Source organism: Podarcis melisellensis (genome assembly GCF_964234715.1).
Source record: "Podarcis melisellensis genome assembly, chromosome: 5".
In the NCBI taxonomy this organism is placed as follows: Eukaryota; Metazoa; Chordata; class Lepidosauria; order Squamata; family Lacertidae; genus Podarcis; species Podarcis melisellensis.
The window spans coordinates 96790608-96814683 of record NC_138537.1 but is presented as its reverse complement, the minus strand read 5'-3'; the positions used below and the strand labels follow the sequence as shown (position 1 = coordinate 96814683).

The following is a 24076-nucleotide window of genomic DNA, read 5'->3' as shown; positions in this document are numbered from 1 at the left end:
GGCACTAGGTGAATAAGTTTTTATTCTCCTGGAATCTGGGCACCATTGCTGATTGGGCTTTTGGTAGCTACTGGTTTTAGATTGCTATTTCTTTGGATAAACACTTTTACTATTTCATATTTGTAGTGTTTTATTGATTTTGTTTATGTATTGTGTATTTTTTAAATTATAAATTGCTTTAGGACACTTCTCAATGTGTGAAGTGACATATAAATATAATTAAAATAAACCCATATTGGGCATGTTTAAATTCTATTAATGTAAGTGAGAAACAGGAGTGCCAACTTGAATAAAATATTGGGGGGGGATAAGCCCCGCCCCGCATAATCGATCACAAGACGCACACTCCATTTGAATGGCAATGCCCATCAACTTTGGGGAGTCCTGGCCCCCTCAGATATTTTATAAAGGTAAAGGTACCCCTGCCCGTACGGGCCAGTCTTGACAGACTCTGGGGTTGTGCGCCCATCTCACTTAAGAGGCCAGGGGCCAGCGCTGTCCGGAGAAACTTCCGGGTCACGTGGCCAGCGTGACATCGCTGCTCTGGCGAGCCAGAGCCGCACACGGAAACGCCGTTTACCTTCCCGCTGGTAAGCGGTCCCTATTTATCTACTTGCACCCGGAGGTGCTTTCGAACTGCTAGGTTGGCAGGCGCTGGGACCGAGCAGCGGGAGCGCACCCCGCCGCAGGGATTCGAACCGCCGACCTTTCGATCGGCAAGTCCTAGGCGCTGAGGCTTTAACCCACAGCGCCACCTGCGTCCCCAGATATTTTATAGGGGGGCAAAAAGGACCTTGGCACCTAAGAGTTGGCTCCCATGGTGAGAAACAATTAAGCATGTGCAAAACTGTCACAATGAAATCAATGGCTCCCTCAGCTGCAATGATATGCACATTTACCTAGGAATGAGTCCCATTGGAATCAATGGGACTCACTTTTGAGCATGTCTGGGGAATCTTTGACTTTCCAGGTGCTGTTGGAGCACAATTTCCATCATCTTTGACCACTGGCTATGCTGGCCAAGGTTGATGGAACTAGAGTCCAACAACATCTGGAGGGCCAAACGTTCCTCAGCCTTCTTTAAAGGATATGTGCACAGAGTCAGGCTGAAAAGAGCTTAACTTTGTTGAGATCATTCCTGTTTCAATAGCTGCAGAGTCCACACATTCACAGACTGATGACCGAAGGGACTGCTCACTTAACAGATTTAAGTAAGCAGAGAGTGACTGATGTTGCTGATCTCTCATCTGAAGAGCAGGCAAAACTTTCGTTTCTAAATGTTTCTGATAAAAAAATATTTTTGCATTTCCGTAGAGAGGTAATAACACAGTAGAACTTCTCAATTTCTAGGGCAGTGTTCTCCTGGATATTTTTCTTCTGATGGCTTTAAACCTTGTAGACTATGTCCCCTGGGCACATATCAGTCTGAACCAGGAAGGACCCTCTGTTTCCCATGTGGCGGGGGACTGGTGACAAAATACGAAGGCGCAATGTCGTTTCAGGACTGTGAAACAAAAGGTATGTTTTAAAGTTGACATAGGCAGCTGGGTTTCTGGGAGCTCAGTCTGTCCCTCTTGAGCTTTTCATCCTAAATAGCCATTTCCCCGGCCTTTATCTTCCATTCATGCCCAGGATTTGGTCAAAATGCTTTTTAGACCCTCTTTCCCATTGTATACACAAAGAGATGCTATTTGAGGGTTTTGCCCTAAGGCCACCTAGCATTTTTCTTTCACAATCCCTCTCAAAATCTAACATTAAAGTACATATAAAATATTACTCCTGTCACTATATATATATATATATATATATATATATATATATATATATATGCAGGTTTTGGTGTCCTCGGGTGTCTTCCCGTGTAAAAGTTGGGGTGTCTAGGCGACGTTTCGACGAGGTCTCACTCGAGTGAGACCTCGTCGAAACGTCGCCTAGACACCCCAACTTTTACACGGGAAGACACCCGAGGACACCAAAACCTGCATTCCTGTACCCGTGAAAATCTACGAAAGCAAATATATATATATATATATATATATAATATTTATTATTTTTAAAAATCCTCTGTGTAACCTTTTGTGGTGAATGAAACTGCTGCCTTTATCGCTTACCTTCCGCAGCCACCAATCATTCCTGGTAAAATCTCTGTTTTCTCAGTAACAGCCAGGTTAACCTGTAGGCATAAGACAAGATTTTATTTTCAAGTTGAAGGAAACTTATTTACAACAATAATTTAGCAGACTGGATATTAAAACTCAGTGTGTTGGATAGTAAACAGACATTGTTCAGTGCTTGCTTACAAGTTATTATATCTTTGAGGCAGTATCTTCTCTCCTAAGCTAGTTTACTTCCCTAAGCAATACTGTTACCTGGTTGGCCTTATTTTAACTCCTCCACAGCAACTCTATAACAACAGTATCCAAAAAAAAATGGGTCAACAGAAGTAAGAAGACTAAAACTTTTAGTTCAGATAGATTAATAAGAAATGCAAGGAGTTTGTCAAAAACGGCACCTGCAGTACCACTTGCCTTGGTTTCATTTTGGTGTCATTTTGGTTTGTTCCTCCCTGCGCTCACTGCCAGCAACTAACCAGGAAACTCTTCTTGCAAATGATGCTGTGACTTAAGGTGCTGCATGGCAGGCAGGGGAAACTCAGATGGTTCTGCTGTTTTTGACAAAACCCCTCTGCGCCTTATATGCAGCATGTAGTCGTACCCTAACATGTCTACTGCACCATACGTTCTTTGTGTCTTCACCTGTAATATATTTAAAAAAAATAACATGCCTTTATACTACACAGTTCATTGTTCTCCTGGCCACTACTACAACTCTACAACCCACAGATGTATCAGATGCCCTGTTGGAACTTATCAGCCTGAATTTGGTCAGAACTACTGCATCACCTGCCCTGGAAATACTAGCACTGATTTTGATGGCTCTACTAATGTTACACACTGCAAAAGTAAGTCATATTTCCTTGTGAACAGCTGAAGTCTATAAACTGCCAATGCTTAAGACTGGTCATATAGTCATAGTCTGTCTGGAAGATTTTTTTTTTTTTTTTTACAGTCTGGTGACAAACTAATCACATATAATTTAGGAAACCTGAAAGTCTGCTTTTTTGGAACTGCCCCTACATGACAGGGGCAAAACACAGAATTTAAACAGATCACTAGTTTTAACCAATCTACATATCTGGTCAGAAATTAGCTTTATTGGAAAGCACTGAGGAATGGCCTCCAACCCCTTCAGAGTAGACTGCTGGCACATCTCAAGGCAGCTTCGCCCCACAAATCCCCCTTGCTGCCCCTTGATGGCAGTCTGAAGGACCCAATTTAGCCTGATGGATGCGACTTGTGGACCCCTATTCTGAAGCCTGGAGTGTTTAAAACTGAAACATTGCAGTCCTCTTTGTGCATACGTGTGGATTACCTGTCTATATATCTATATCTGGACACAGAAAGATAAAGGCTTTCAGAAGATAGCATAGGCAGATTTGTACTTTTGAGATCCAGATCACGAAGTCACTCAGATAAGTTTCTGTAGTTGTTGTTGTTCGTAATCATTTACTTACTTATCAAACCTTTATTAGGCATTATGCGAATAAAACCATAAAAGAGAAAATAACATATAAAGGCCTTGAAATATATATAAAAGGGCAGCAGTTGGCTACATACATATATATATATATACATATAGAGTCAATGGTTTTCTTTGTTAACCTGCTCCTTGGAGGACTGCTACCAAAAACTCGGCTACCCCCGCCGTTACCCTTTGGTCGACGTCGGATAGGTAGAGTCCCACACATTCACCTTGCTGGGGTTCCAGACCACCCGAGAGAGGGGACAGCACGCGTTGACGGAGCGTACTGTACAATGGGCAATGAAAGAGAATATGCTCTACAGTGTCCGGGACATTCATAGAGCATCTGCAGAATCTCTTGTTTCTAGGAATATTTTGATATCTTCCCCTGACAAATGCTGAGGGAAAAACATTCAAACGGGCCAGCATAAAAGCCCTACGTTGGGCTGGGATTATTAATTTAGTGACGTAATTGGCTCTGCTATCTAAGATGTTTAAATCATAGAATATGGGGGAGCAAATTTTGTTTACAGCTGCCATAATATTTTGTCTCTCGACATCCTTTAGTCTAGTTAGGATATTATGGAAAATGTATTGCTCATTAGAATTGTACAGGGGCTCCAGCTCGATGCCTAAAGATTCAATCTTTTTTTCGAGGTGCTGATACCATCTTGATTTATAGGAGTCATTGAGCAAATCGGCGAGCAGACTTGATGGAGGGCAGCGAAAATGGCAGCGTAACCAGTACTTTATTGAGGTGGACCATGCCCAATATTCCATTGTGTGTATGCCTATTTCTGCACACATTGTTTCGTATTTGATCGTAGCTGGGAGTCCAAGAATACGTCTCAGAAAGCTGGAGTGAATCTTTTTTAAATCACTGTTATATGCTTGGACCCATAGCGGGATTCCATAGAATATCTGGGATTGCACTTTTGTTTGGAATATCTGATTGGCCGCAGGAATAAATTGATTACCTTTCTGATAGTAAAAACGGGCAACTGCTGATGAGGTGCACTTTGCCTGTTTTATGGCGTTTGTGCGATGGGTTGCCCACCCTAAATTGCTCTGGAATAAGATTCCCAGATACCTATAGATTTTCACTTGTTGGATTTCTTGCCCTCTTATTTTCCATTTCTCTAATTTCCAACCATTCGAGAAGACCAAAATTTTTGTCTTCTCATAATTTATAGAGAGTTTGTTGCATTCGCAGTAAAGGATCAGTGAAGATATAAGACGTTTCAGACCCAAGCTCGTTAATGATAGTAGGACAGCATCATCTGCGTATAATAAGAGAGGAACTGGTTTCTGATTAAGTTTAGGGGCATGTGATTCTATTTTTTGAAGGTTATCTGGCAAATCTGATAGAAATAAATTAAATAGAAAGGGGGCAAGGATACACCCTTGTTTTACCCCTTTCGAGTTAGGGATGTCTGATGAAAGGTGACCTTTGGTGTTAAGTTTGACTTGGCAGGTATTGGAAGAGTGTAGATTTTGCATTAGGATCAATAGGCGCTGATCAATTTTTAATTCTGCGAGTTTCCTCCACAACTTTGGGCGGTCAATTGAGTCGAATGCACCACGAAAATCTACAAAAGCAGCATATATCTTAGATTGCCTTTGGAATCTGTATTTTTCAACCAAGTGCATAAGTACAAGACAGTGGTCTAGTGTGGAGCAACCTTTGGAGAAACCTATTTGTTCTTTCCCTGGTAAATTTAGATTTTTCATCCAGGTAAGGAGTTTAGATAAGAGGTGCTTGGCGTAGATTTTCCCTATCACTGATAATAGGCTTATCGGTCTATAATTCCTTGGTTCTTTTGGGTCGCCATTTTTAAAGATTGGAATAATTATTGATCTTAACCATATCTCAGGTATGATCCCATATTTATCTATGAGAGTAAACAGTTGGGCTAAGGGTTCTGCCCACCAATCTATATAGGTCTTAAATAGTTCTATTGGTAGACCGTCTGGCCCAGGAGATTTCCCCGATTTGAAATTTTTAACTATCTCTCTAATTTCCTCTTCCTCTACCCTTGGCCACTCCTGGAGTTTATTAATTTTGTTTTTAGTGGTTTCATTTCCTTTAAGTTCACTGTGTAGATTGTTAAATACAGATGTAAAGTATTGGGACCATTTGAATTCTTCAATTGGTGGTAGAGTTAGTTGATTTTCGGCTTTCAATCCTCCGTACACTAAGTTCCAGAACGCTTTGTTGTTTTTACTCTGAATTGAGTCGAATAATTGTAGCCATTTTTGGGTTGCGTATTTCTGTTTCTTTTCGGCCAGAATGTAATGATATTTTCTTTTTTCATCAAGATAAGAGGGCTCTAGTTTAGTACGATTATTTTTAAATGTTTGGCGCAGTTTTCTTTTTAGCTGGAAGCATTCATCATCAAACCAAGGGCTAGCGCTATGTTTAAGTACCCAAACTTTAGGTGGAGTACTGAGCTCTACGAACATTTGGAAGATTTCATTATAAATTTTCGGTATATCACTGTAGAGATTGGTGGTCTTTAAGTTGGATAGTACTTGTTTTCTCAGGTTGGCTGTAAGTTTTTGCCCCACTGCTGCACTCATTTCCTGGGACCATTTTAATTGGGTCATTTGTTTGTATTGAGAAGGTTCTATGATATTGTGCTTAGTTATTTTGGTTTCGTCCTTTAAGTTAATAGACAACGATAATGGCTGATGGTCGCTTTCGGTGCGCGTTCCAATTTTGAGGTCCATGATCGAATTTATGATATTATAAGGGACAAGAATATAGTCGATGACACTGCATCCTCGGGGGGAGAAGTATGTAAACTCCCCACTTCTATCGCCTTTTGTTGAACCATTCACAATCTGTAAATTAAAGTTGTTACATAATTCAAGTAGGCGTAAGCCTTCGTTGTTTACAACCCTGTCTCTGGAGAATCGTCCTATTTTCAGGGCATGTGCGATATCATTATCAGTATTCCAATTTAGTTTGCTACATAGTTGTTCATTGTTGGTTCCCACTCTGGCATTAAAATCACCTGCTATTATCAGTGAGGCATTTGGGTATTTAACGATCAAATTTTCTATATAAAAGGTTAGTTGTGCCCAATTTTCACTGCTGCTGTTGTTTTTGGTTGGGGGGATATAGACATTTAGAAGTAGCAAAGTATCGTTTTTTTGGGTTAAAAGTAGAGCTTGTGCAAGTGGTAAGCATTTTTCTAGTTGCTTGATTTCAAACCCTAAGTTGTCTTTGATCATACAACAGAACCCTGCTTTCGGCCGACCCTTCGCGTTTGTTTTCAATGCAGGTTTCGTATAGGAGGTGAATCCATTGATTTTAATATCTCTAGTTGACCATGTTTCTAGTAGAAGTATTAATTCAAAATCTTTAAAGAAGTTCATTAGGTCTGGGTCTCCGTTTTTGTTTCCCCACCCTGCGATATTCCAGGACAGCAAGCGTAGGAACCGTTTTTGAGTTGGTGGCTGGTTGACAGCATTTAGTCATTCTAGTTCTGTCATTGAGTCCAGCGAGGGATTTTGTCTTGTGCAGATACAGCCATTTGTCGCTGCTTTCGGTGGGGGACATAATGATGGATCTTTTAGATTCTTTTTTAAAGTGCGGGGAATTAAAATTTCCTCCCTTTCTTGATTTTCTTCCTTAACTGTTCCTTGTTCCTGAGAAATTTCTGTGGTTGGTGGACTATTATGGACAGTAGGGCTGTTTTCAGTCTCTACTTCCATTTCTTTGGCCACATTTGGTGTTGAGCTCAGTGTGTCAGGTCTGTTGGAGGTCATCTTTTGTTCGGCAATGTTAGAGTCCTTTGTAGTGCTTAAATAAGGGGTACCTATTTCGTTTGGAGCTAGTATTTGATATCTCAGCCAGGAATTTGTGGTCTCATTACTGGAGTTTTTTTCCCTTGCCATTTCATATTCTAAAGGCGGCTGTATTTGAAGCTCTGCATCTATACATTTGAAAGTTCCATTAGTAGCTCTCTTTTTGATTATGCATTTTGGGGAAAAGGCTGGTAAGTGTAAAGTTTGATTGTGTATTGTTTCTACTGCATTTTGTTGACCTTGTTGGTGAATTTCGGTCAATCTGGCCTGTAGTTTCGTCATTTTACTGAGTATGTTTGTTTGTTCTTTATCTGGTAACTTGGTAAAGTTACTCAGCAGATCTTCTTCTTCTGGGACTGTCCAGTCTATTGTGTCAAGGGCGAGGTTGTTATTTGATGCTACGGTCGCATGGTTTGGGAACTTGGTTTTTTCTTGCGTGATTTCCCGGATAGCTGGCTGCGGTTTCTCCCATCTACTGGGTTCTTCCACGGGAGTAAGGCAGATGTCGGCTTCTGGTGGAATGGCCTTGCTCATCTTGTTCTGTCTTTTAGATGCAATCAATGGTCTGGGTGATATATCTTCAAAGTGTCGACGCGGAATAATTCCTTTCTGGGCTAAATGAGTCTTTTCCCTTAAGATTTTAGTTGGAATTCTATGACTACCAAATCTTAGTAGTACTTTTTTGGAATATCCATCGTTAGTGAGCCTCTTGACTGCTTTTAGGTCAATGCTTCCACCCTCAAGGCCTAGGAGCAGATTTAGATGATGTCTGGCCCAGAAGGATGACTCCCAGTAAGGTAGGGGCCCTCTATATGGAAAAATGTGGAGAACAATCTCACATGGTCTCAGTATCAGGTTGATTGAGTGAGGGGGGCTTCCTCTGGTTTTTGGCTGGTTTAGAGGTATAAATTTGTATTTGTTCTGTTTATCTCCAGGGCTTATTAAGGATGGCAAGAAGGGAGTGAGTTGCCTCCTTTCGTCTGGGTTATCCAGCTTCTTGGAGATGTTTTGTAATTGTTCAAAGATTTTTTGAACTGTTTGAGCAGTCAATAGGCAGCATTCCTCCAGCAGCTCCACCTTTCTATCAATTAGTGCTTGTACCTCGGTTATGGGAGTAGTAGCCTTGTCCTCGTTTATTCCTAGGGATATCTCTTCAGTTGTCTTTCCATGTAAAGAGTTGAGGAAGGTTTTAGGAGGAGATGCGTGCTGTTTTTGAGGTAGCAGGTAATTATCTAGATTACTCTGTTTGAAACCAGAGGGCTCTGTGTCAGTTTCTGTATCAAGACACCTGAGTCTTTTGGCTCTTCTCATTGCTAGGTTCTTCTTAAATCAATGAGATCAGACTTCTAAATAGAGTGATAAAGCGCTAAAGTTCTCAGGTCGCAATCTCGTTTAATTCTCATTCAGTCCTGGGGGCTGCTGCGAGGAGTTTAAAACTGAGTCCAATTATAGCACTCCTCTGGGGTACTCCCCCCCTTCTTCTCTGTTTGTTAAAACAACTGAGATGTTTGGGGGCCCACGAGGTTAGAGGTGGTGGGAGAAATTTGTGGTTTTGTGAATTTGTAGTTAAAAGCCCATTGGAAGTCCTTAAAGATCCTTGGAGTAAGTTTGTCACGAGGAGTCAGCGAGAAACTAGGAGGGAGTGCCTTAATACCCGGGAGGGAATGTCTGAGAGCCTTCGTTAAAACTTCATTAACTTCATTAAGTCCCGGCACCGAGGAGGATAAGATAAGATGTTCAAAAGCACAGCGAAATAGTGAAAAGAGATAAAAACCAAAGGAAGGAGGAGAACCAGCAACATTTAGTTAAAAGATCTCTTTGAGCTCCGATAAGAGCGTCTTACCTCGGCGCCATCTTGGAGCAAAAACCCGTAATCATTTATGAGGCACTTCTTGATATGCAAAGTGAGTTAGGATCTTCGTCCTTTTCATTCTCAGAGCAAGCTTATGAGGTAGGTCATAAAAATTCCCATTTTAGAAATAGGGCATTGAAAATTTAATTAGGCAGCTCACAGAGTCCGTAGCTCAGTTTCTTCTCATTCCTTCCCCTGTAGATCGACAGTGTGGTGGAGAACTCGGAGACTACACTGGCTACATTGAGTCTCCCAACTACCCTGGAGATTACCCAGCAAATGTTGAATGTATTTGGAATATAAGCCCACCCCCAAAGAGGCGGATTCTCATAGTGGTCCCTGAGATATTTCTTCCTATTGAAGATGAGTGTGGTGATGTTTTAGTAATGAGGAAAAGTGGTAAGTTGTTCTGCTGTCCGAGAAAAGGCATTAAAACACGTACAGCCATACCTTGGTTTTTGAATAACTTAGTTCTCAAATGTTTTGGCTCCCAAACACCTCAAACTCGGAAGTGAGTGTTCCGGTTTGTGAACTATTTTTGGAAGCCAAACGTCCAGCGGGGGCTTCCACAGCTTCCAATTGGCTTCAGGAGCTTCCTGCAACCAATCAGAAGCCATGCTTTGGTTTCCGAACGTTTTGGAAGTCGAACGGACTTCCGGAACGGATTCCATTCGACTTCCGAGGTACAACTCTAATGAGAATGTACATTCATAACTAAGCCAGAAGTGAACTGAACCTATTTCAGTGCTACATGGTGGCTACTTGCAACTTGGGTGCACTGACTACATAGAGAGCTGGCGCTAATATTTGCTATTTAAACTCAGTAAATTCTGCAGACAGGAAATTGGAGTATGCAGTCGAGAATGTTATTTAAACGATATACTCTTACACAGTTATATTTTAAAATGGCAGCTGCTCCTGATTCCAACTGAGCGTTCCCTGGAACTGTTTCTTGCCACATTACCTCCATGAGAACTTTTCAGATTGAACTGTCGGTTACAAATTTCCCTGCTAATTCATAGCATTCAGCCATGCACTAAGAATAGCATTACCATTGCCCAACCCCAGCTCCAAATGAATACCTAAAGAGGTGCATGCAACAGGAGACTCTTCTGAATGGGGTTGAGCATATTCATGATTGGTGTCATTTGGTCTTATTTGTACCAGCGCCTTTGGCCTGCCATCAGTTCTACAAAGACTCTCCTCCCTGAAAGAGAGGGGAGTGGTTGTGGACGGGAGCCCGAGCACCACTCCTAGTAGGGGGTGTTGCCCCCTGCCTCCAGCTCACCTGGCTGGCACTCACGCCCCCCCCCCGGTGGCCGTCCAACCAGGTGCCATGGGGGGGCGTGTCCAGCAGCCTTTATGTTGCAGTGCCAGCCTTTCCCCGGCCTCATTTCTCTTTGTCGTCCTGGGCGAGTCACCCACCCTCCACTCCCTTTGAGTTAGGGCTTAGGTCATTGGCCTTGCTATGGACCTTAGGTTGGTCGCCCCGGTTGCCCGGGGGGCCTGGTAGGAGTTTTTCCATTTGGCATTAGGCTTTTTGGTTTTTTTGCCTACCTCGTAGCAATCGTCACAACTTTTTGGTGGTATTGGTGGGTAGGTTAGGCATTGGAATAATGTGTTGTGGTGTGTCGAAGTGCTAGGTGTGGCCATCGCCTATGCCTTCAATTTCTAGGGGTATTCCGTTAATGGAATCTGGCGGTCGTGTATTCCGTCCAAAGCCTGCTTGGCGGGAGGCCATGGCACGACCCTCGGTGACATCAGGGGTGAGCCTATAGTTGGATTAGCATCAACAGGTGATGAACCCCTGGTGAATAAACCCACTTGTTTCGCAATCCAATGCCTAAGCCAATACCTTTTCATTGCTGTAATCAATAAAGTTGTGGCCTTTTCTAGCCCATTAACCTTATATCACGTGTCCCTGTGTCTTCATTTTACTTCGCGGGGGTCGGGTCCTCGAACCACAACCTTCATCAGCTTCAGGGCTGTGGGTTAGACAGCTAATCTCTAATTGGGGAAGGGTCTCAGCTCAGTGACAGTGAACGTGTCTGTATGCAGAAAGTCCAGGGTTCAGTCTCCAACACATCCAGCCAAAATGATCTCAAGGAGGAGAGCTGGGAGAGACCTCGGAGCTGCTACCAGTTGGAGCTAATGGTACTGGTGGAAAGACCCAAAGGTCTCAAACGGTACAAGGCAGATTCACGTGTTCCTCTACTGATAATTGTACCGTTTGGAATGCCTGGTGTTTAACCCTTTCCCAAAAAATCTGCTATATGTTTGTTTTTCTTTTGCAGCTTCACCCACATCTATTACTACATATGAAACTTGCCAGACCTATGAAAGACCGATAGCATTCACCTCCAGGTCACGAAAGTTGTGGATTCAGTTCAAATCAAATGAAGGAAACAGTGGCAAAGGATTCCAAGTCCCCTATGTAACATATGATGGTGAGGCTTCTGCCCTTTCTCATCTCTGCAATACACGCAGGAAAGTAGTACAGAGGATAAAAAATAATCTCATATTTTGGGGACCTTTCCTCTGCTGTTTAAACATATTGCTGGCCAAACATTTTTTTCCGTTTCTGCTTTGTTCCAGTATTTTTCAGCAATTGTATTTATTTTTATTTATTAGTTTGTTTTTATTATAGTTACCGGTAATTATCTTCCATGCTGCTATATACCGTATTTTTCGCCCCATAGGACGCACCGGCCCATAGGACGCACCAAGTTTTTTGGGGGGGAAATAAAGAAAAAAAAATTATTTCCCCCCCAGGCGCTTGTGGGGCCGGCAGCGGGGAGAAGCGCTCTTCTCCCCGCAGCCCGCCTGCAGATCAGGTCCGGGGACAGAGGGAGGACGCGCTGCGCCTCCCAGCTGTCCCCGGAGCTTGCGGGGCTGGCGGCCAGGAGAAGCACGCGTCTCCCCGCCGTCAGCCTCCAAACCACATCGGGAGACAGCGGGATAGCGGCGTTCCGCCTCCCCGCTGTCCCCCGACCTTGTGGGACTGGCGCTGCGGCTCTCCTGAAGCCTGGAGAGCGAGAGGGGTCCGTGCGCACCGACCCCTCTCGCTCTCCAGGCTTCAACGAAAGCCTGCATTCGCCCCATAGGACGCACACGCATTTCCCCTTCATTTTTGGAGGGGGAAAAGTGCGTCCTATAGGGCGAAAAATACGGTACATAATTATTTAATAAAGGTATAGGTATATCTTCTTCTAACAACTGAAAACCTTTCAGCTACTTTTGCTTTGGTTAAGTTGTTACTGTGTGAATTGATTGGATTCAATGGTTTTAGGTCTGCATTGGAATGATTTCATGCCATTTAATAGTGAAGTCATAAATTCTAATAGCAAGCAAATGAAATTCAACACATTGGCTCAATTTACATAGAAATGTGCCCCCCCCATAAATAAATAAATATATATATATATATATATATATATATATATATATATATATATACACAAAACGTTGGGTGGAAACTTGAGAATACCTTTCTGGTGGTTTCTCCCAGGGTTAAGAACTCCTTGCCAAAGAAGACCCAACTAGACTCATCACTTTTTTATAGCACACAAATACATTTTCAGTTAGACATGCCTTTGGCCCATAAGCTGATTTGTAAATATGTAATAATTGTTGTTGTTTATTGATGTTTTACCTGTCTTTGTTTTTTTAAACTTTGTATTGTATTGTACTTTAGAATCATAGAATTGTAGTGTTGGAAGGGATCACAAGGGTCATCTAGTCCAACCCCCTGCAGTATAGGAATCTTTTTCTCAACATGGGGCTCAAACCCACAATCCTGAAATTAAGAGTCTCATTCTGACTGAACTATCCCAGCCACTTAAATTGTAGTTAGCCACCTTGAACAGCATTTGGTGGAAAGGCAGAATATAAAATTAACAAATAATATATAAATGATCTGGATAAATCTCATTGGTCCTTTTTTTCATATAACACCAAACCACTGTTTATTATTATGGGATTGAGTTTCAGGTTCATGTACTCCTCTTCTCCTTTGGCACAGCTACAAAGATGAGACAGAAAGCTAATCAGAGTTCCCCATTATGTTTGAAGTAGGAGAATTCTGATTAAACTATGGTTTGTTAACAAGCCCAATCATAAACAATGGTTCGATCCTGGCTTTGTTGAACAAGCCCAACTTTACCTGGTTTCCCTGATTTGGACATGATGAGGAAAGTGAAAGCATTCGACCTCTTCCTTGTGACTGTGACAGAACTTGTTTGCAAAATATGCTTCAGTATAAACTTCATTTAAACATAACACTAACCACCTTTAATCCCAAAAAAGGAAAACAGAGAAGCTTGCACAAAAGGGGAGATTTTGACCTATAACTTTGATTTTATGAGTTGACCCACATACACGTTTTCTCTCTTCCCCCAGCCTCCTTATGTTCTCATTGAACTGGACAGAGTTATGTGAGTATATAAAAAGGTTGGCCTATTATTTCCCTTACCCACCAGCTAATATGCTTTGCCTCGTGTCCGACGTGTTTAGGTTGAGTTGAACCAAATAAGGAGACACAATTTAGTTCAGGATAATAAGATAGTCTGATTGGTATATAAAACCTTCTGTGAACTTGAGCCGCGTGCTGCTCACTAGTCCCTGGACCCTAGAGACTTTCTGTCAGGTTATCTGGTAGTAAAAAGTTGCTAACTTGTTCTTCTTGCTGCTTGCTTTTCAGAGGATTATCAACAGTTAATTGAAGACATTGTTAGAGATGGACGTCTATATGCATCAGAAAACCATCAAGAAATTTTAAAAGTTAGTAACCTTTTCTTTAAATTGCAATGTCCAAGCTGCTATTTTTCTTTCATTGTTTAGCTCTAATGCTGTGCATAATTGAATACAGTACTCCTAAAAAGCAGAATCTTGAAGCCAGAAGCAATTTCTACAAGGGGAAGTACAAAATGGCAATGTGCTCAGCAGAGGGCGCCATGCAAAATATACATTAGCTTTCTCTTTTTTTTTCTCTGTCCCTGCTTGCTATCTCTTTCTGTTGTCTCCCACAGGACAAGAAACTGATCAAAGCGCTTTTTGATGTATTGGCACATCCGCAAAACTATTTCAAGTACACAGCGCAAGAATCAAAGGAGATGTTTCCAAGATCATTTATAAAGCTACTGAGATCAAAAGTTTCCAGATTTCTACGACCATACAAATAGATTCCTAGTGCTTTTCAAAAGAAAAAATTGTTCTGTTGCGTTCCTGTCAAATATTGTATTGTCTTCAACAGTAGGAACATTTTTGCTATTTTGAAGACTCATTGGCAGTCTTTATCTTAAATTGTATATTGAAGAATAACTATAATGTTTTATAATCTCCAATATTTTGAATGGGATTTTTTTTTACTTCAAAGAAGAAATCATTTTGGATTCCAGAATGCACCCAGTTGAAGATCCAAATTTATTCCTGCACTAGTTTATTCTTGAAGAGCATTTGTTTTAGAGAACGTATCTCTACACCTTTTCTAGAAGAGAAAAATGATTTCTTCTAAGCAAGAAAGGAACCTGGTCAAAGAAACTACCTGCAAAGAAGAGTTACGATATAAAGGAGTGTGTAGTATAAACTAATACTTGGATTTTGAATTGCACTTGAACTTTATATGTAAGATTTTATGGGGGAAATCTAAATTTCATTGTTTCCCATTGGTGGTTGTGGAGACTTTGTTCTAGGTATAAACCAAAAAATACAAAGAAGGATAGGGATAAAATTGGTGAGTTTATTATTCTAATATTTTGTTGGCCCTGTCACAATATTTCAAAAGTCTACTAGTGTCTAATCCTGCAGATACAATTATGGAATTGTAGATAATTTGGTTTCACCAATGTTTTTTCAATAAGATGGAAGAGACTCAGGGGGGGGGATAGCCAGTTTTCTTGCCCTTAATCTAAATAGGTACACTACTTCTGTCTGAGGGTACTTTAGGTTTGCTATCTGAAGGTCATGTAAATACCGTTCACATCATAGAATTGCATCCAGCTAAGTCATACTCTCAATTAACCCATTGAAAATAATGACTCTGACTAACTCAAAACCATTCCTTTCAGTGGATATAGTCTGAGCTTGACTTAGTTCGATACAACCCAGTATCTCCCCACCCCCACCATGGGTCACAATCCAGAGATCTTCTTGTGGTGGCAGCCCTGGCAGTGAGGAAGGCTGTGGGAAAGGGATCTCTGCCAGTGGCACTTTCACCTTCCACGCTCAGCAGTGATTCAGTTGCAGGATTGGGGCCAGGTTACCAGATTGTGGCTTTGCTGTTGATCCACAGTACGTTTCCCAAATTTGGAGTAATCTTGACATCGTATGATAAGAGACTTTGATGTAGTCAGAGCAGAAAATGCTGGTTTGGGGGTGAACCTATAAAATAGGTAGAAGTTGTTACTTTGTTGTTTCCGATATGCTGAATCCATCGATTGCTGGCTCATAAACCTTGGCTCAAAAACCTACTTGCAACCTCATTTTTCATCACCCAAATTGCAATGTTTAAAGGACAGAAACAATCCTCTTGCATCACTTTGTCCCCCGCCCCCAATTCTTGCCGTGTTGTGCCTACCACCTGTCAGATTATTGAAAGAGTTGTGGTCAGTGGGGAAGGACGGTGCCATAGTCTCCCAGCAACGGCATCACGACAGTGGAGTGGCAAAGCAGGGGGCCATTGGTGCTGTGCAGGACCATTCCGTTGGCTCCGTTGGTGCACAAGCGCAGCACTGACTCTTAACTCTTCCCACCAGCCCCCTTTGGTTGAGAGGTTTCTGCCTGTCTCCCAGTGGGCAGCCTGTGCTTGCTCGGTGTTACACACAGCTGTTTGCCACAACTTGTGCAGAAATGGCATTGAGTAGGATCAAAACATAATGGGCGGGGTGGAGGCATGCCTGTCCTCAGCCTGAGCTTGGCAGGGCCTGTTGCCTCTCCTCCCAGGTTGTCAGCGGGACCCAGTTCTGCTGGTCAGCTCCCATGGCATTCCCCAACCAAGCAAGCTGGGATGGTGAGTTGGGCTTAAGATCAGAAGTCTTTGGGGCTAACAGATTCCCACCCAGCGCCACATCAACTGCACTTGCCTCGGGAGTCAATAGAAAGCTGTGTCCTGGCTTTACCAACACGAGTCCCGAGTGTTGCATACCCGCTCCGCTTGGCCTCAGAGGCTTCCACAGTGCACCTGCCACGTGACTGGGTCCAACTTACTGTCTTAAGGACATTGTCTTTGGGGTTTTTTTTCTTTTCTTTTGATTCAATATATTGCCTCAGGTTTGAGAGTGTGGTTTTTCATGTGTTCACCTTCCTCTGTCCTGGTTGGTGTGCAGTTTGTGTGTGTCTATGTCTGTGTCCTGAGTTTTCCTGATCAGGGACGCGGGTGGCACTGTGGGTTAAACCACAGAGCCTAGAACTTCCTAATCAGAAGGTTGGCGGTTCGAATCCCCGCAACAGGGTGAGCTCCCGTTGCTCGGTCCCTGCTCCTGCCAACCTAGCAGTTCGAAAGCACGTCAAAGTGCAAGTAGATAAATAAGTACCACTCCGGTGGGAAGGTAAACGGCATTTCTGTGCGCTGCTCTGGTTCGCCAGAAGCGGCTTAGTCATGCTGGCCACATGACCTGGAAGCTGTATGCTGGCTCCCTCGGCCAATAAAGCAAGATGAGTGCCGCAACCCCAGAGTTGGTCACGACTGGACCTAATGGTTAGGGGTCCCTTTACCTTTACCTTTTATTCTCCTTAGAGCCATAGCTACTTACTCAAATCTACTTCCCTCTTCTATGGGCTGGATTAGGAAAGGTTGCAGACCTCCAGAGGCTACTTCCCTTGTTCAAATGTTGTTGTGGAATAGTTTAAACGCTTGATGCCTGTTGCTGTCTAATTTTCCATATTTCTGATTCTCCACCTCCCACAGCAAAGGTTTTGAATGGCTTAATGAGCATTTCTGTTCAGGGTGCATGACAAAGATGACCAGAGGCAGGGTTTGTTTTGGTTATGGCATCTCCACATTGGAATGCTTGCATGCTCCCAGTCTGATTTTTTATTTTATTTTTTTGGTGTTGGAGAAAGTTTGTGGATTTTTTTAATTTGCCAGAGTATTTCACCGTGCTGTTTTAACTGCTATTTTCTGGTTCTGCCCACTTTTATTGCTGGTTGCTGCTGTTCATGTGTTTATCTTGTTTTACTATTGAACTTTTTGTTGTATAGATTTATTTTCTTGATTGACCCCCCCCCCCCCAAGAGACTTCTGCTGAAGGCGGCTTATACATTTCCTAAATAAACAGAAACAAACAAGTAATCCTTCTTTCAACACTTATTCTGTATCTGAAGTCTTCATCCGTGCACTTGGCAGTCTGAAACAGGCGGCGAGCTTGTGCATGCCTCCCAGATACACATAAATATTGGAAAGTTATCTGGGTAAACTACCTCTCCCCTTATATGATATCGCTGCTAGCCTGTTGTGAATGATACGATTTCTTCTCCTTTATGTTCAACATTGTACCGGAGTCTGTAATATATTGCTTTTGAAAGATGGGCAAACGTCACTGTGTCTCAGGCCTGTGCCTTGAAGCAAATACAGTCAAGGAACAATACATAACAACTGAAAGATTATTGCCCAAAGGCTGTAAGGCAGCACTTAATACATTTGTAGTCAGGGCATCAAAAGTATATAGAAACAACACAAAGAAATAAACCTTTACTTCTACCAGTTTTCAATGTATACTTCTCTCATGTCTTGAATAACGTCAAAGGAATAGTTGTTTCTTGTCTGACTAAGAACATTAAGTTTCAAAAAGTAGTGGGAAGACCATAGATTACCTGTCAGTTTGGGGGCTATGAAAATACCATTGGAGTTTAATTTAATTGTTGCAGTCCTTGTTGCTTACATGTGTTTCCAGTTGGCTTGCAGTTTTCTTTTATATGCATAGCTTTAGTCCTCAGCTCTGTTGAACTAATGTCTCACAATGTTTTTGCGTCTTTCTTTTTTCCTTTTCGGATGCAAATGAAATGGCCAAGTCTTTGGCCCAATCCATCCATTCCCCTGGCACACTGGAGGGAGCAGGCTGCTGGGTGCAAATGACTTCTTATGTGAGCTGGATGGGATCACCTTGTGCACCCAAGCTGGCAGCATGTCTGGAGCCACCCTTCCTCCACCTTCCTCTGCCTCTCCTCCCGGACAGCCTCAGCATCCTCCTTTTTACATGATGAATATAGCTCCCTACCTTTGCTTCACTTCCACCGACCTGCCATTTTGCGGGGGAAACTTGAGTGCCACAATTCCCTAATTTCTATCCCATCTCTTTGGTTATCAAGACAGCTCAATAGTTTTGGAAAGGATAGATAGATAGATAATACTTTATTCGGCTATAAGCCCACAAGGTAAAACCAATCAATAAATAAAATAGCATTTTACATTCTAAAATATCAACTAAAATATTTCAACGCATAATCTCCTTCACATTACATACAATCTCTAGATGTACCGTGTTATGGCCTTGAAGATAAAGATGGTGCATAGAGTTTACTAGATTTTTAATAGTCATGCAGCATTCCATGAAGTCTTTTATAAGAACAGAAATCAGGAATCTGGCAACCTGTAATGTTCTATAAGAGTCAATGTCCTGGAGTAGATAGGCTAGATGTAATTCAGGTGGTTTAGCAACAGTTTCCAAAATGATTGAACTCAGAATCCTTGATCGGGGAACAATATATAAAGGACAATTAAACAAGATATGGTAAAGGGATTCTATTGATTTGTTGTTTTGGAAAGGAAATGTGCAATAAATAATTTTTTAAAAAATGCTATCACAAATTTACCAGTTTTAGACAGCCTGTTGCCATTTGCGTTTTCGAAAACAACAACAAACCCAGACAGTGAAGTAGCATATCAGCTCAGGGGTCCATCATAGCAAAACAGTTTAACAGAGTTTTGATTTGATTTTTTAAACGTTCCATTGATTCACCACCTGTTCTTTAATAATGAATTCATAAAATTTAATTAAATGGGTACACTATAAAGCTTTAATACAGGTGCCTTTTGGAGATGCTGATCTACATGTGAGAGATTACCATTAAATACACCACAGAAACCAGCAGTTCCTCGTTACAAGGGAAAGCCATCTAACTCTTTTATAATTCTCAGGCTCACTGATTAAAATTTGCCCTCATGAATGAAAATCCATGCCAGTAGCAGTGTACGAACCAGGACATTGCCTTGGCATATAATGCTACTGTTCACACAGCTGTTAATAATAGTAAAAATAATAATTAATAATTCATTTGTTAGCTATCTGCACAAGCATCTCAAGGCAGTGTACAATTAAAAATAGTAAAATAATACCAATGCAGGTGTATTTTTTTAAAAAATACAACATAGACAGCTGTGCCCTCCCCACCCAGCTAGAAGAACCTCTCTGATGTTAGGATGCAGAAAGAAGTTTCTGGTTCACACCTTCACCCTCTTATGTTATTTTCGCAAAAGTTCTTGCTCGATATAACTTTGTTGTTATCACAAATACATGCAGCCCTGGAAATAGTTATATTGGATAAATGAAATAGCGGCTGGTCTCTCTCTCTCTCTCTCTCACACACACACACACAAATGCATTTTTACAAATTACAACTTGCAGATAAAATTCGTAGCTTATATCTAAATTGAAAATATACCTGGATCTTATTTAATGAGCAAGCTCTTGCTGTGTTTATGGTTTCACTGATTTGTAGAGAACAATTAGAAATTAATTTGTGGAGACCTCATAAAAAGCCCTAACAAGTTGGCTGCTAAATTTGCAAATATTGGATTACAATGCAGCTATGCTAAGCACTTGAAAGTCCCATTGTTTATTGTGGATTAGGCACATTTGTAGCTCTCACATTTAAACCAATAGGACAAAACATTTATTTTTGCTTGAATCTTGCCCATTTTTTAAAAAAGAAACCTGTAGCGCTTAATTTTTCAGCTTCGCCTTCCCTCCACTCTGCACTTATTGCTATCTTTAAAAAATATTGTTGTTATTATTTATTAAATTTGTATACCCCCTTCAGCCAATGATAACAGGGCAGTTCATAACACAAAAATACAAAATAAGAACACAAAATACATAAACCAAAAGCAGAAGCAAACCAATAACCCCTTTCCCACAAACACATTTCAAGGACCATAGATTGTTAATGAGCCCAAGGCCACATTAGAGAGAAATGTTTTTATCTGGCTCCTAAAATTATGTAGCGAAGGCGCCAGGCAAGCCTCCCTGGGGAGAGCATCTCACAGGTGGGGAGCCACTGCAGAAAAGGCCCATTCTTGTGTCGCCACCCTCTGGAGCTCTCATGGAGGAGGCAAACAAAGAAGGGTGAAGTCAACTCCTTGTCTTGTTAATTATCAAGTCCTGCTATCGGGAAACGGTTAATTGATTAGCAGACTCGGAAGCTAGAAGACAGTTGATATCCATACTCACAGATTTTTCTACACACTAAAAATTGTGGGTTTGTGCACAGAACGCTATATGAAATTACAATTTAAGTCATTTTTAAATATGTTTTCATCCTACACATTCATCCTGAATATTTTTGCTTCTGTTGGTTTTTCAGAACAAATCCAGCTGTTATTTCAGAAGCTAACACCTGCCATCACCCTTTTGATGCAGCCATGGAAATCATTGCCATAAATACAATTCTAAATGAGAACTTTCAGGATAGTTTTTCTCTTAATCTATATAATTTTCACCCTAATTTCTGCAACAATTGTGCATCAAATTTTTCCCTCACTGACATTCCTATACCACTACAGTCAGACGTTTTTGAGCCGTTCCCTTCTGGAATATTGTATAGTCAACGCCCAGTTTTAAAAGTTTTTCTGTCGTGCATCTAAAGCCATGTTACCTTGTGATCAGAAGTCACACTGCATGTGAATTCAGTTGACATCTAGATGAATATTTTAAGGAATGGTCTCATGCATCCCATGTTATGTTCGACCGCAAAAAGTAGGGAGGGGAATTGAAGGATGAAGTAAGGATATTGTGCAGTGCAGATTGTCTGTTCTCCGGGGCAGGAATCTGTTTTGTGTGTTCATGTTACGGATGGACGTTGTTTCAGGAAAATACAGTTCCGAATCAGATTGACAAAAGGATTTTCAAACACCCAGTCTATTCAGCACCTACACCTTAAATACTAAGTGCCACCTTAGGGGGGGTGTGGTTGCACACAGATATTCTATACATACTGACAATATGGGCTTGTGTCCCTCATGTTCCCATTTCAGAACGGACACAGTGCATACACGATATACACACACCATCATGGTAACACATCAATAACCCAAAAGCACACACCCAAATGCTCACTGATTATATATCATTTTAGAAATAAGTGATTAATTCATTTTATGATCTCACTATAATCTGAATTCAGTTTTTTCCTGAAAAGAATGGTGAAAGCTAGCTTTAAAAACTTGATTTCATGAGGAATTGCTTTCTGAAAACACACAATGCATTGAGCGTATTTCAGTGCACCTTTGCTTAACAATTCATCTCCACAAGCCACATTCCCTCAGATGAGTCTTCTTCATTTGTCCCTCAGCTGTATGTGGGGCAAAACCAGAGCAGTCCCAGGAGTAGACCGCAGCAACACAAGGCGCAATTTCTTTTCTCTGCGCCACCTAACTCTTGACATACCTTTCACCATATCTGTCTTTATTCATGCCAATCTGAGATTAGCACAGTTTTGTGACTCAGGAAAGCATAGATAGGCAGCTCACTGATGCTCTATTCTCACCACCCCCTCCAGACTTGCCATTTCCTAGTTACAGCTGTATTTCTCACGGTTTCCAGGCTTGCACACTCTCCCCCACGTTAAACCCCTTAAAGTGAACTGGGTGCTGTGTACAAAAAACACAGAAATGTGCCTTTTCTCACAGCAGGGTCTGCTCTGGGGTCCCATGTATGTGCAGAGGTTTGATCTGTGCCCCCCCATATAAACAAGAGTCTTGTGCAAATCAAACCTCAGAAGTAAATCCTTAAGCATGTTTTAAAAAGTAATCCAGGATGAAAGAAGAACATTCTAAGCACTTGAAAAGAAAAATAAGATTTTCAGCCTACACCAGAAGTGGAACCCTAATTCTTATTGCAATAAAACCATCATCAAAATTAGACTGAAAATAATATTGTTTGGGTTGTAGGTGTCCTTTAAGTAGATAGAATGCACAGGAAGACAAAACTATTCAGCAAAACCATGTTTATCTGAGTACCTACACTTCACAAGTGCTCTTTCCTTTATTTATTCTGCTTGTACCATTCTGCTTTTAAATCCTTGATGTCATGTAATATATAAACAATTATATCGTGTACATACAGAGATACCTTTTAGGTATTCTAATTAGTTTAGATATTTACAATTGTCAACACAAATGCCAGAATTATTCCAAATACCTTCATAAGATATTTTGCCGCATTGTAATTCAAGTGTCAGGGCTACAATCAAGAAACAACATGATTTAAGGCTTGTATTTCTCATTCATTTACTAACTTAGTACTCTTTGGAACATATCTGGAGATGTTGGTACCACAAGGAAGGTGGCTTGATTTGCATATTAGGAAACCATTATCCATGAAACATGCTTTTTTTATATATATTAAAAAAGTCTGGAAATATTTTAACTTTTTTCTACTTTAGTGATGTAAATAGTGTTCCATATATTGTACTTTACACTGAGGAATAAATTTTAGGACATTGGATATATATGCTTCATTGTGATAGACATTGAATATTACTCCTCGCTATACTGGTGGGAGAAAAGTTCTATATGTGTGGGACGGCTTCCTGGTGGATGAAGTATTTTTTAACATTACTTTGAATGCCTGTATCCCTGGAGCAGAGTGGGCCAGAGTAGCTTTGGGTGGCAACCACATGGAATATATATATATATATGTCTGCTCCCCATCTCTTGCTCTTGAGCACTTTCCTCCTTGGTTGAGCAACTGTACCAGAACTGAGCTCAGCTAAGATAAAAGCACTTGGGGAAGTCACTGGGGCGCGTTCCGCTTTCCTCCTTGCAGGGCTGCTACCACCATGTGTATTTTTACTCCCAGGTCACAGTGACAGCCACCTTGGGCACATTGAGGAAGTGTGATAGGATTGTGCATATATTTGAAAGGCAGAAATAAGATGGTTCCTTTCCTAACTTTAAAGATGAAATGATTTGGTAGTTTGGGGTGGGGTTTTTTGAGGGGTTGGATAGGATGTGGTCAGGTAGGCTTAAAACTGAATGGATTGCACCTGTTTGAATGTGTGCATATGTAACTACACAAATTTTGTTAAAATCAACCTAGAGTAAACAAATCTAATAAATGATCATAATATTGTTTCCTGATTCAGTACTTAAGATCAAGTAAAATCAGCATAATGAAAATTACACAAATCCATTTTTGGTCCCTCTTCAAGTACCAGGATTGAGTGCCCAGGGGGATGAAGCGATCTGGAGTAAATACTATCATCTGTGGCTACATGGGGGAATGAAAATAGGTCATGCAATAAGATAAATTTCACCTGCACCATTCCAGAAATTAGCTCCTCTATCTGAAATACCCTGAGAAAACACAATAATTCTGATTTGTGTACAATAGTAACAGTTCTTACTGGACAAAACTTCTGTGAGCATTCGGTAGAAATCTCTTTGAAATGTGACTTGCAAAGGCCAGTTAAGTTACCCATTTCTGTGCTTTGTAAATATTTCTTTTAATTATGCAAATTCTGTGAAATGGAATCAACTAGTCTGACCTGGAAATCAACACAATTCTTTGGAATTAGAATTTGCTCCCCCACGACACTCTCTTGAGGGAGAAAGAC

General features: G+C 41.2%; 1 protein-coding gene across 5 annotated transcripts in view; it reads left to right on the top strand.

Annotated features, from left to right (window-relative positions):
* SCUBE1 (signal peptide, CUB domain and EGF like domain containing 1) overlaps positions 1-15696 on the top strand; it is a 160006-nt gene extending 144310 nt beyond the window's left edge. For all 5 annotated transcript variants that reach the window (XM_081911710.1, XM_081911707.1, XM_081911711.1 and 2 more), the window contains 6 exons: positions 1351-1518; positions 2801-2962; positions 9449-9646; positions 11542-11694; positions 13947-14026; positions 14275-15696. In XM_081911710.1, coding sequence (XP_081767836.1) covers positions 1351-1518; positions 2801-2962; positions 9449-9646; positions 11542-11694; positions 13947-14026; positions 14275-14427 — 914 coding nt within the window. In that variant the 3' untranslated portion in view covers positions 14428-15696. The remainder of the gene's footprint in view (positions 1-1350; positions 1519-2800; positions 2963-9448; positions 9647-11541; positions 11695-13946; positions 14027-14274) is intronic.
* The last annotated feature ends 8380 nt before the right edge of the window (positions 15697-24076 follow it).